This window comes from Pavona decussata, unplaced genomic scaffold, assembly GCF_977016875.1.
Source record: "Pavona decussata unplaced genomic scaffold, jaPavDecu1.1 SCAFFOLD_223, whole genome shotgun sequence".
Taxonomy (NCBI): Eukaryota; Metazoa; Cnidaria; class Anthozoa; order Scleractinia; family Agariciidae; genus Pavona; species Pavona decussata.
In genome coordinates this window covers 2,088,632-2,101,432 of record NW_028145628.1, presented here as the reverse complement: position 1 = coordinate 2,101,432, position 12,801 = coordinate 2,088,632, and the positions used below count along the sequence as shown (strand labels likewise).

At 38.8% G+C, this 12,801-nt stretch overlaps 3 protein-coding genes across 3 annotated transcripts; 2 read left to right on the top strand and 1 right to left on the bottom strand.

Moving 5' to 3' along the window:
* Positions 1-1,177: 1,177 nt before the first annotated feature.
* On the bottom strand, positions 1,178-1,975 carry LOC146459105 (histone H4). The gene has a single exon (XM_085089805.1). The coding sequence runs from the start codon at positions 1,860-1,862 to the stop codon at positions 1,551-1,553; it is 312 nt and encodes a 103-aa protein (XP_084945931.1). The 5' UTR covers positions 1,863-1,975; the 3' UTR covers positions 1,178-1,550.
* Positions 1,976-6,869: 4,894 nt separating this feature from the next.
* LOC146459104 (uncharacterized) lies at positions 6,870-8,114 on the top strand (the record flags this gene model as incomplete). The annotated part of the gene is made up of 1 exon (XM_085089730.1): positions 6,870-8,114. A coding segment is annotated over one exon (633 nt), but the record flags the coding sequence as incomplete, so codon positions are not given.
* Positions 8,115-10,764: 2,650 nt separating this feature from the next.
* Positions 10,765-11,913, top strand: LOC146459103 (CCAAT/enhancer-binding protein gamma-like). The gene has a single exon (XM_085089824.1). The coding sequence runs from the start codon at positions 10,848-10,850 to the stop codon at positions 11,277-11,279; it is 432 nt and encodes a 143-aa protein (XP_084945950.1). The 5' UTR covers positions 10,765-10,847; the 3' UTR covers positions 11,280-11,913.
* The last annotated feature ends 888 nt before the right edge of the window (positions 11,914-12,801 follow it).

The following is a 12,801-nucleotide window of genomic DNA, read 5'->3' as shown; positions in this document are numbered from 1 at the left end:
TCTTAAAGTGTGACGTCACAAATATTTGAATTTTTGAAATTATGGGATTTGTTAGTATATTCGGAAAGAGCATGATGAAAAATACCTACTTGCCAAAAATCAGCATCTTATTACAATTTGTTAGCTCTGTTATGCCCCGATGACTCCACACAAATCCTTCTAATTTTGCCTCATGCAGTTCCAAACGTTAGGAACGGAGGCAAAATATTGGAGCATAACAGAGCTAATATCTCACCCCCAAATTGCAACAAGTTGCTGATTTTTTGGAAGAAGGAATTATTCATTATACTCTTCCAGAATACCTCAATAAAACCCATAATTTCATAAATTTAGTTTAATGTGACTTCATCACTTTAGGACTAGTTCCGAGACAGACCAATGTAGTGATCTTCGGGTCAGCTTTTGGCGATTACTGCAAACAAATGCACATTAAAATGAAGAGCAGCAATTTAAGGGTACAGTGATTTCATAAAACATTCCACAATCAACAATAGCAATGTAGGCATCTGATTTTATTATTTTGAAAATCGTGAGGTCGTCGGATAGACTTCGGATAATGATAAGCAGTGTTCGTAAAGATCGATTGATCACTCGAATGTTCTTCGGAAATCTTCGGACAATACTTGACACTGGTAGGCTAATGCACAAATAGCTAATAGCTGAGAAATGGCAGAAATTTTCACTGTAGGGGATTAGCTGAAAACTGGCTTAAAATTTCATTGACAGCTGAGAATCCAGCACACTCTTTGGATATAGAGTGTTTGGTAAGATTTCCACACGGCTCCATACATTTATTTGTTATACATTTTGGGACCCAACTCTATTCATTAATTTAAGAGGGTAAGTATGGCAAGGGTGCATGCATGTTCAATCAACAGATGTCAATGGGGCTATGAAGAAACTTTTCCAAGTGTTAACGGCAGCCATGTTGGAGGTTCGGGCTCAAATATTTGCATGAAAATGAAATTTGAAATCTAGCGGTTTTAGTAGTATGCCAAATTAGCAAGGTTGTTTCCAGATTTAAAATCCATGGGGCCGAGGAATTGTAACACTTTTCAGTTACTTTACTCTAGAGAAAACGCCTTGCTTCATTAACAAAAACAAAACTAGCGAGCAGAGAGATAAAAATTGAGTACGCGCTAAATAGTACCCTAGAGAGTCAATCACAAACTTCAAATCGGAATCAAATCAAAATTAATTTTAATCATTTGTACAGTCAGTCTATCTACATGTGAAACTATCTAACATCCGTCAGTCCGTCCGAAGGTGAATAATTTTCATCAAAATGACTCCGTTCCTATGCATAGTTTTGTACAAAGACTCCTTTTGCTTTCACATACACAGCCGAGTAGAAAACGAAATAAATGAAAAGGAAAAAAGTATCTGTTAAACAAAATAATACATCATCTACTGAAAATAAAAGCTTCCAGGCCAGCCGGAAAGTCAATTTACTGCTCTAAACTCCAATGTGTTTGTCTTGTTTCTTTAGCCTCTTACATGCTTCCACTGGAGTCTCTCTGATCACCGTCAAATTCAAGTCACCGTTTTCGTTAGCCGCCAAACCCGTACAGCGTGCGTCCTTGGCGTTTTAGCGCATAGACGACGTCCATGGCGGTAACCGTCTTTCGCTTGGCGTGCTCTGTGTACGTGACGGCGTCTCGAATGACATTCTCCAGGAAGACTTTGAGTACTCCGCGCGTCTCTTCGTAAATAAGGCCTGAGATTCGCTTCACACCTCCTCTTCTCGCTAAACGTCTGATGGCTGGCTTGGTAATTCCTTGGATGTTGTCTCGAAGGATTTTTCTATGCCGCTTAGCGCCTCCTTTTCCCAAACCTTTTCCGCCTTTACCACGACCGGACATCTTTGCTTGGTTTCTCTGTCAACTTCGAACAACAACAAATAAAAACAGCCAGATAGCGCGAAGGAACAGCGATCCTGAAACATCCCTTGACCGCTTTTATACCATTTTACGAAAAAAAACACGTGTCTTACAACACTGTAATCTTATTGGCTTAAGTTTTCTCAGTACTTTGACAGTGGCTTGACAGTTGCACGCAAATTTCTGCAATTTCTACAAACCATGAGATTGTCATTGAATTATTTGAGAATAGCATGTTCCGTCTTTATATTCGAATTCCGACACACACTGAGTTGCTTTTAACTCGGATTTTTGTCACTGAATTGTTAAAATACCATCAAAAACACGTATTCGCTCACGAAAAAAATGCCGTGGAAATGCTGATGACAACCTCGAAGTTTGAAAATACTGAAATATTTTTAGGAAAAAGCTGAGAAAATGTCGAGGCGAACCACCTTCAAAAAGTGCCAAAATTGTAACGGAGCGGAATGTGACTTTGTACGCTTGTCAACTAAAGCCTGGTTTACACGTACGACGCAAGCATAAGCATAAACACAAGGGACGACGCAACCATAAGCACAAGCGCAAGCATAAGGCGCTTGTGCTTGCGTCGTACGTGTAAACCAGGCTTAAGAGGGGAAAAAAGGACGATTTGCCTGCAGGAACAGGCGTTATTACTATTATTATTATTATTATTATTATTATTATTATTATTATTATTATTATTATTATTATTATTATTATTATTATTATTATTATTATTATTATGTTAGGGACCGAGCGTTTATTACGTTCTGGCGGGGGGTGGGGGGGGGGGGCGGTGGTTTTCTCAAAAGTCGAGTGTATGAACATTTTACCCCCCCAAAAAATTTTCAAACAAAAGATTTACCCCCTCACTAAAATGACAGTTTGAAAATTTTACCCCGCACCCCCATGGTTGGCCTGGTGGTTGAATTGTTGAGAAGGTCCTGGGCACAACGCTTGGTTACGTTGTAGGATAGGATAGGATAGGATAACTTTATTTATACACGGTTTTTCCATCAGCTACTTAGATTATCATTATCAACTAACTATCTATTTACCTAACTAGGATTATAAAAGTTAAAACATAATAAACCAAAGCTAAACAATAAATGCTGCTTTTCTTGGAGGCCGTGTTTAAAAATCTTACTTATAACTGTGGCGTTTCAATTTAGTCTTAAAATCATTCAAGGAAGTTACTTGCCGTAATTCTATTGGCAAACTGTTCCACAACTGAGCTCCACTGTACGAGAAACTTTTCTTTAAATAATCAGTGCGCGGTTGTGGAAGAGTTAGCGTGTATTCAGTATTCCTTAAACTCCGGATAAGAATTCAAATTATCGCGAAAAACAAGGTTTGATCTTAAATATTCAGGTCTCATCCCATTTAAAGTTTTATACATCATAATTGATTTTTTATCCAATCTTTGTATTGAATACAAGGCTACCAAACTATGTGCGCAAGTCGCTAGCTCTGAATCTGAACTGGCAAGAGAAACGATGAGAAGTGAGGCGAAATTCAAGTAAGGGAACGTACCTTAGATCATCTCTTCAATGTCTTGATAATAACGATGTCTTGTTATTGCGGGAGTCTATTCTTCAGTCGTCAAAAGAAGGTACACAGAAGGTCAACGCAGCTCGGGGTTTCAGAGCAGTACAGGAGCAATTGATGTATGGATGTGGATATAAAGATTTTGAACAAGCCTACCATTTCTATTCGTCTTTTAGTCATTTTTTTTTTGGCCCAGATAAACAAGCCTTCAGAGATAAATTGCTAGATGGAATACACGGTTTGCCTCTCTATATCATTACTCAACCTATTACGTGCAAGATCTTTGTCGTTCTGAAGAATAGTAGCGATATGGAGAAGTTTCTAGTCGATTTTACCAACTCTATGATTGATGACAAGAATAATTGCAAAATACATGTAGTTGGTAACTTTTGTATGTCTTAAAATTCTACCCCCCTCACTTTTCGTACAAGGTAAAAAATTACCCCCCTAAAAAGAGCTGGTTTAAAAAAATTACCCCCCCCCCCCCCCCCCCAGGACGTAATAAACGATCGGTCCCTTATTTATTTATTTTTTTATTATTATTTTTTTTTTTTTGCGTTTTTCAGGCAAGAGGAGGCAAGCGCGAGGCGCGAGTCACACTCGCATAAAAAACGCAGAAAAAAATAATAATAAATAACGTCAGTTGCCTGGTCTATCAGCGGTCCGTTATTTTTCTTTGGAGGGTACCTTTGACTTGTTATGTCGCCCTCTACCCAAACATACAAAGAATACTGATTTCAGGATGCCTACAGAAATTGAGAACTCTGAGTAAGTAGTTGGGTACCTAGCAAGCTAGAATCTACAGCAAAATTCAGTCGGTAAGGCAACGGTTGGTTAAATCCGCATGAAATCTGATCCACTGATCATTATCCTGCAGGTTTTGAGTTTTTTCAGGCGAGCGTGGGGCGTGTGACGCGGGGCACGTGACTCGCGCTCCGCGCGCGTCTCGTGCTTGTCTCCGCTCGCCAGAAAAACGCCAATCTCGTTCCCAGGCCCACGTGTCTTTTGGTCAGCGCCAAGACACGTGGGCTCTGGGAACGAGTTTGGAAAAAACGCAAAATTATAACGCCTGGAGGTGTTCTGCAGGATACTGATCATTTATGTTATCGGTCCTAGCGCCACAATATTCAAGTTATTATTTTTAATTCCAGGGGCAGAACAAGCAGTTTTTATCAGCACCTCAATTGACCTCAATTCTCAAATACAGACTGCTCGAGTGAGTATCACAACTCAAGATTAAAAGAAATAGAGATTTAAGGGAGCATACGGGTGATCTTGTACGGAAATACAAGACCTAAGAAAGACCTATAGCCTGACTTTAAGCTAAAATAATAATAAAATATATTTTTAAAAAAAATTAAAAATATTTACGTTACATAACGGGGACATACGGTGGCCCATACCTGCCACGGCAAAACTTACTTTTCCACGGCAAAACTTACTTTTCCACGGCAAAACTTACTTTTCCACGGCAAAACATTCTTTTCCACGGCAAAACTTACTTTTCCACGGCAAAACTTACTTTTCCACGGCAAAACATTCTTTTCCACGGCAAAACTTACTTTTCCACGGCAAAACTTACTTTTTCTTACTTCCGGAATCCAGTCTCTCTCGGTCTGCAGTTTCCCGCTATTTTAGATCCGGGAACTTCTGACTGCACCCCGGCGGATCCAACATGGCGGATCAGGAAGAAGATTTCGTGTAAGTATGTGAAAGTGATGAGTAATTTTTCAGTGGACGGGTTTTCTAAAGTTTAGTCCCTATTTCTACCTTTTAGACTGTTTAATTCGGTTTGTAGGCCTTTCTTGTGGTTTTCGCGGGGATTGCACGAGTATAAAACCTCAAATTTTGTCTGTCCTGTCACGGAATGCACAGGGTATATTGTAAAGCATAAGTCCTTGTATGGAGAAATTGAACTGCCAAAAATTTAAATTAGTGAGATCAACTAGTAAAACTGTTAAATAACAGTACATTTCATTAACTTCAACTCTTATTTATTGCTAAAATCAACAACTAAGCTTAACTTGTTGGACCCTTGTCTGGAGTCTGTAACGTACTTAAGCCTGACTTAAGCTTTAGTCTCATACAAGCTTAAAGCTTTATAAGTTTCTCATTAACTTTCACAACAAATATTATCTTTACAAACAGTTTTCATAGCTGGGGGCGTGTGCAATGTAAAAATCAGCTGCCTTTTCACCCTGGTTGTCTTTGGGTTGAGACCTGTTATAAATTAATAGGTATTGTTTATCTGTCAACAATTAGTATTTTACAATCGACTGCTTAGAGCAAGGTTCAATTTGCTTGGAATACTAGAGAGAAGTTTCTGAGTTCTCAGATATCTAAGGGCATATTAAATTGTTGTACACTTGCCTTTACTAGAGTGGAATTTAGACACTTATTCACTCTTTCTGCACCTGAATTTAAGCTGTTTGGACACTGTGTCACTCGACATATATTTTTCCTTCTCTGTAGATTTTGTACTTCTTGTTGTGCAAAACAAAGAAGTGGTGTGAAGTTCTGCTGGAAATGTGGTTCACCATCTCAGTGTCCTTTGTCTGGTCAAGAAGCAGGCCCTAATAGTCCCAAAACGTCGTTTGGAAAGCCTGTACTACTGCAAGAAAAGCCAAAAACGAAGTACTTTGAGGATTACATGGCTTGTAAGAAGAAACAGCTACAATCTGGTTCAAAATTTCGCCCAAAGAAGAAAGTTAAGGTTAATCCTGATGAACTTGTGACAATAAACATTGGACAAATGAGAAATTGTGGAAATGACTTGAAACCAATTTGGGGGAAGCGTTTGCCTATTCAAGTGACGAAGTCTGCTGGTTATGCAAGGATACTAAGTAAAGGAATGGAAAAGTGGGCTGCATTTGACAGGAAATTTGATCCTGAGGAAGACTATATGTTGTTGTTTGAAGATGGTAGCCATGCTGTCTATTTACCAGGACAAGAAGAAGATTTTGAACTTGAAAAATACAGGACTGAACTTGGTAAAGATTATAAGAGGATAACAATGTACCTATGCACAACAGCTGACTTTGAAATGTCTGAAGACAACAATCCCACCAACTCAGAACTGAGCTTTCCAAGCCAATCAATGTGCCAGAAAGTTCTCCAGCAAATGACTTTGAGTCAGCATCAGTCTTTATTCCTTCAAGAAGCTCTGTCGACAAGAATGGCACTCCACCCTTAAGCTGCGATTCACCAAGTGCTAGTGGTCAAGAATTGGATCATTCATGTTCAAACATTCAATCAGCAGAACAGCAGATTTAAGAAGATTCCCAGTTAGCAGAGATGCTCCAACAATGGGAAAACACCAGTGAGAGTATTCAGGAAATCACTAACCAGGAAATCACTAACTGTTCTACCACTGTTGTGACAGACCCAAGCCAAATTGTAAAAATCTTGTCAGAAAGAGTTGATCGCATGCAATAATTTTTTCTTGTTTCACGACGCTGTGCACCCTTTTCAAGAACAATTGCATTATGGCAAAGGCAGGCCAGAAAATCTCCACCCACAAGTGTATTGAAAGTGCATTTCAATGGTGAGGCTGGTATTGATGCAGGTGCTATGTCACAAGAATTCTTAGCAGAAGTTATTTCTGACATGGGAAAGGAGATGTTCCCAGATGGAAGTCCCACAGACTCTACATATTATGTTCAAAATGGCACCTTCCGCACCTGTGGTGAGATTGTAGCAGTTTCGTTGGCCCAAGGAGGACCTCCTCCATGTTTCCTTGAACAGTGTGTGTATGAATCAATGTCAAAAAGCATTGACATGATAAGCATTGAAGAATCAGATCTGACAACAAAAGAACAGCAACTTCTGAACGATGTCAGTGAAAATTGCAATAACTTCACTGACATGATTTTTGAACATGGATACACTGGGGTAGTGGATGATGATCACATCAATGAAATTTTAAGATCTCTGAAAGTGAGCCTAGTAAATCGCCGTTCGTTGTACATGAAAGAATTCCTTAAAGGAATGTCTACCTATGGATTGGCAGAGTTGATACTTAAGTACCCATCCGTGTGCCAGCCACTGATGCCAATTACCTGTTCTCCCTAATGGACCCTCAGTACTCACCATCAGGTTCTACGAGAAGACGAATTGAAGAAGATGTAATGGATCACTTCCAAGACTGCCTAAATTTGTTTGAAGATGGGAACATCATAGGTCACTCAGCAGCAGTTGCCTGGAATTATAAAGATGCCAACCTTGACTGTGAAACTCCAGATGCAGCAGAAACATTTGAAAATCCAGATTTAACAGTGGCAGGAGTCATGGGATGGTTAACTGGACAGAAACACAAACCAATTGATAACCAAATGTTTAAGGTGACTGTGTACTTTAACCATGACTGCCTTAAGTACAACCCTAAGCACAGAATATGTTTTCCATCTGTAGGCGCATGTGGCAAAGAGATTACCATTCCTGTAGCCCACATGAGCTCTTCAGATGAGTTCAAAGAGCTCTTCGTCCTTGCATTTTGTAAAGGCCAGGCTTTTGCCAAACCTTAACTGTTGATAGTGTCACTAGGATCATACTAGTAGGAATAGATCATTTTCTTATGTACATTTAGTAATACTGAGCTCCAAAAGGAATGACCATTCTTGAATGTTATGACCTTTCCTGTCATTCAGTATAGTTCTGATGCCATTACGTTTGTGTTCGTGTCTATTGACACTTGTCAGCTTAAACCTAGAAATGCAAAAATATTGAATTGAAACTTATTGTGGATAAATTTGAAAGCAGATAAGTGTTTTAGATGGAAAAAAGATTTCAGGTCTCAAGATTCAGTTTTGCACACTCCATATAATGCAGTTACCTTTGTTGTACGTTGTAAGCCTGTTGTGTCTCATCCATAAGACTAATGACTTCTGAGTTATATTTGTTTTGTTTTTTTATGTGGAAAAAGTGATAAGGGGCATTTGTTGTTATAATACTATTTCCGTTAGGTTGCTGTTATTTTGTACATGTAGTCCCTTTGCAGCTGGTTGGTCAGACCTGACCTACTGCACGCCAATGTTATGGGCTACAACTAAGTATGTATCAGAAATAGAAGAATGAAGTGAGCAAGTAAAAAAGGCTGGATATTTTGATTACGAAATATTTTATGGACAACAATACTTGCTCTCCACAAACCTTTTATCTATACAAATTGTAATGTTTCTGTTAAATATGCAACCTCAATGAACTTGAAATTGCCAATCCTACTAACTTCATCGTGCCCTTGCTAATTCTGGGACTTCTTTAGTGCTAGACCATCCCAAGAACAAAGTAACTGACCCCCCCATCTCCAAAATATTAATAATTTATCGACATTGTTAAAGTAACTCTTATTTCAACGTTGTGTTTCAAAAGGAGTAAGAGATACTTGTTTTTGTAGTATGCATCAATGTAGCAAAGTCAAGATGATTGTTCCAGTTTTAAGCAAAAGTACTTGTAAATGTGACTGTTCAAGGTCTATTATAATTATTCATCATCTTCAGTTCTGCCTAGAGAAAAATTATTATGTAATTATAAAGTTGGTAAACAAGTAACAGTGTCAGAGTATTCTTTATTGCCAATTGTTACACAAACCAGGCTTCCAGGTGCAAAAGTGTGGCTTTGTGAGCTACATTGTAGACAGTCAAAGTGCAACTCAAGTTTTTGAATTTTTATGAAAAGCAACGTTACACAACAATGATCATGAATAATTTAGCAATCATAAGACTTATCAGTATTTTTGATAACTGATCATGCACCTGATAATGATACTGACACAAGTTTGTGGTACGGTTCCAAGGCTTCTCTCCAGTGTGTAGGCTTTTTAAGGTCAAGAGAATCCATGACATATTCGAAGTATTCAAAGTGTTCATTAGCTTCTTCCTTCTCGATTAGGTGGTTTTCGACATAACTAATTTTATCGTCAGGCACAGGGAGTAGCAAATCGGGCTTCCCACCTCTTCCTTCCGGCAAATAGTACAGCACATCTGGAACTCCAGGAGTAGTGTCATTTCCAGATTTCCTTATTCGATGTGTATTCCAATGTTCTTTGACGGCGTCCAAGTCTTCCTGCAACAGTTCTGCAAAGCAGAACCAAAGAGAATCCTTCTGCAAAGAATCACCTGTGTTAAGATCCCCTGCTTCAACGAGATCCTTAAATAGATTTATCCACCAACTTGATCTGTTTCTTCGGTACTGTGACCAATAACCCTCGATCCTTTGGTTTCTTGGGGAGGCAACGTATTTGTGGGCATTTTCATCGTCACGAAAAAAAGCTTGCATGGAAGCCATGATCTTGTTCTCCGTACCCAAATCAGTGACTAGTTCACATGGGCACCCACCACAAGTCTTAACTGCATCCAAAAAGTAAGATCCAATGTTGTCGGGATAGTTATTTGATCGAGTAACTACCAGCCATAACAATTTTCTACTCCAGCCGTCAATACAACCATGAACCGGAAAACCATAGGGTTTAAGTTTGTCATATCCATCGGCGTGCCAGACGGCATTTGGACCTGGGTTATGATACTGACGTCTTTTCAATTTATGTCTTTTTCTCATTTGGCAGCCGTCTGGATCCAATTCCCGAAGTAAGAGCTCCACCACTTGTCGTGGAACTTGATATCCCTTTAACTGGAGGCTATGCCATACATGCCTGTAACCCGCAATACAATCAGGACCATCCAACATGCCTTCAATTTCGAGAATTATGGTGTCAACATCATATTCGGGGTTTCTCCTGGACAGTCCATACATCCGTAGTCGTCTGTGTAAAGTCCGTTCACTTATTTCAATGTTGTTGTAGGTTGCCAGTAAGTCTAAGATGTCTTTGTATTGATAACCACGATAAAAATAGTATTTTATAAGCACCTCTTCCGTATTATCTTCAACCCCGTTTTCGTTGTCACTATAAGCCGTCGCCATCTTGATTCTGTTTATAAACAGATCCCGTCCCAGTCCCTTTATGAAGTTTTGCCGTGGAAAAGTAAGTTTTGCCGTGGAAAAGTAAGGTTTGCCGTGAAAGAGTAACTTTTGCCGTGGAAAAGTAAGTTTTGCCGTGAAAAAGTAAGTTTTGCCGTGGAAAAGTAAGTTTTGCCGTGAAAGAGTAAGTTTTGCCGTGGAAAAGTAAGTTTTGCCGTGAAAAAGTAAGTTTCGCCGTGGAAAAGTAAGTTTTGCCGTGGAAAAGTAAGTTTTGCCGTGGCAGGTATGGGCCACCGTAGGGACAGCCCCCGACACACCCACACTCAGGAAAGCGGACGAATAAAATATTTTATGCGTGGTTCATGCTGCGCACGGCTAGGCTGCTAAGCGATTTACGCAATCAGTGAAATGATTGCGCAAGTTAGAATCTTTTTCTGTAAGAATTAGGTAATCGAGTTGAGAACGGCTTTGGTGGAAGCCCAGTATACAGAATAAGGCATCATAATGGAATCATCGACTCAAAATACGGATTCCAAGACTGCTAAAGCTACGAAGCGTAGTGCAGAGAAAGAATGTGACGGTGATTACTTGAAAAAAAGAGAGAGAAATAACATTGCTGTACGGAAAAGTCGCATGAAAGCAAAGGAACGAATCGAGGAAACCCGGAGACGAGTTGTGGATTTATCAAAAGAGAACGAAGAACTACGGAACAAGGTTTCTTTACTGCAAAAGGAGTTGAACGTTTTAAGATCTCTGTTTGCCAATGGTGGAATAACTGTCCCTTCCGAAATCAACGTTCAATTTACGGACTCAAACAGCGAAAACCAAGCTGTAGTTTTGACTGCTGTTACAACATCCTTGGCCAATGGATCGCTTCAAGGGAATCACGGCTCAGAAAATGGAATAGATACCCATGTGATTAAGAAGGAATCATAGCGACCAGTCAATGAATTTCTTAGCTAGCTGCAATGTTTTATAATTCTAGCATCTGCCAATATCGAAACATGTCGCAAAAACGACCCTTGCTCTGAAGAAGACTGCATGTCAACAATATACAAACTTCAGTCATGTTTTGTTGAACATTCAACCTATTTTGATTTCAAATCTAGACTGGCGGATTTTCTTTTAAAGCTGTGAGGTTACAATCGTTATTTATAACACTTTTCGCAAAGCTAGGTTATTTGTTTTTAAAATTGTCACTGATTTAGTTAGGGTTAAGGATTTAGGTTAGGTCAAGTCCTCCACTGCATTTCATAGAGATGCACAGGACAGACTTGTACGTATAAGTGATTCATATAAAACCACTCTGTTAGCAACATAATCTATATAAAATATATATATATTAAAAAAAACTGGATGTAAATTATACTTTAGGGCAGTAACTGTTATTTTCATCATTTTTGTAAGGTGTGATTTCAGCCAAGCAACTGTTTTTGCCCATAATCAGCATGATAAAATATTTTTAAACCACTTGCTGTTTAACACGTGATACTTGAAGAGAGATTAGAAGTATTGGTTGTATGCAGATCAAACTATTATGTTGTTAGATTAAAAATCTACACATAAAGCATGTTGTCATAGTTGCGTAATCTCTCTTAATGAATCCATTGCAAATAACTCTAAATCCTCGTGGGTTTCAAAAGTTTTAATACAGACGGCAAAATGTGCAAAGACAGTTAAGTTCTTACTAGAATGCTATTGGGTTTGGCGAAAGCCTGCGGAAAATTCAAGGGAAATTTGCTTGGCATTAATGGCAAATTTTGCGGGTTGCCATCTCTTATTGAAACCTTTGAAACCCAACAAGCAAGCAGCCTTATACTGTCAGGTTCACTAAAAGAAATGAGGTGAGCAGTACAATATATTGTTGACCTGCATTTGTTTTCCACTCGAACAAATTTGGAAGGATATTTGCCAACTTGTGCTAAAATTAAAAGATGTTGAGTGACAACCAGTGAGACATTTCACATCTTACACAATCTCTATTTTTAGACAACGAAGGCCAATCCAAAATAATTTAACGTAAATATTGGCAGCTGTCATGTTGGCAACACCAGGTCAATTTGCCATTCTTTTCTAGTCCTCTTGTTGCACTAAACTTGCTAATTAATGTCACATCGATGTTTTGTTCAGTATTGTGTAATTTTTTCTTCTATCAACATTTCTTTGACATATGCTCCTTTTTCACTCCCCTCTTATAAGTAAAAAGTAAGCTTTAGACAGATTTTAAATGTTCCTTGAAGTTTAATATTCTAAATTCTTACTTCTCAGTTTCATGGTAAGTTGTAAAATTTAAGTTGTTGTTCCTGAAAAGCTCGCCTGAGTTAAGACATAATTTCTTGGTACTACCACTGTCTCCCAGCGAAAGCAACCTCTGCAGTCATTTCCCTTTCATGGGGAGATCAGTGGTGGCACCATAAAAATACATAATATATGTATGACAGTCTTGCCAACTTGCGCT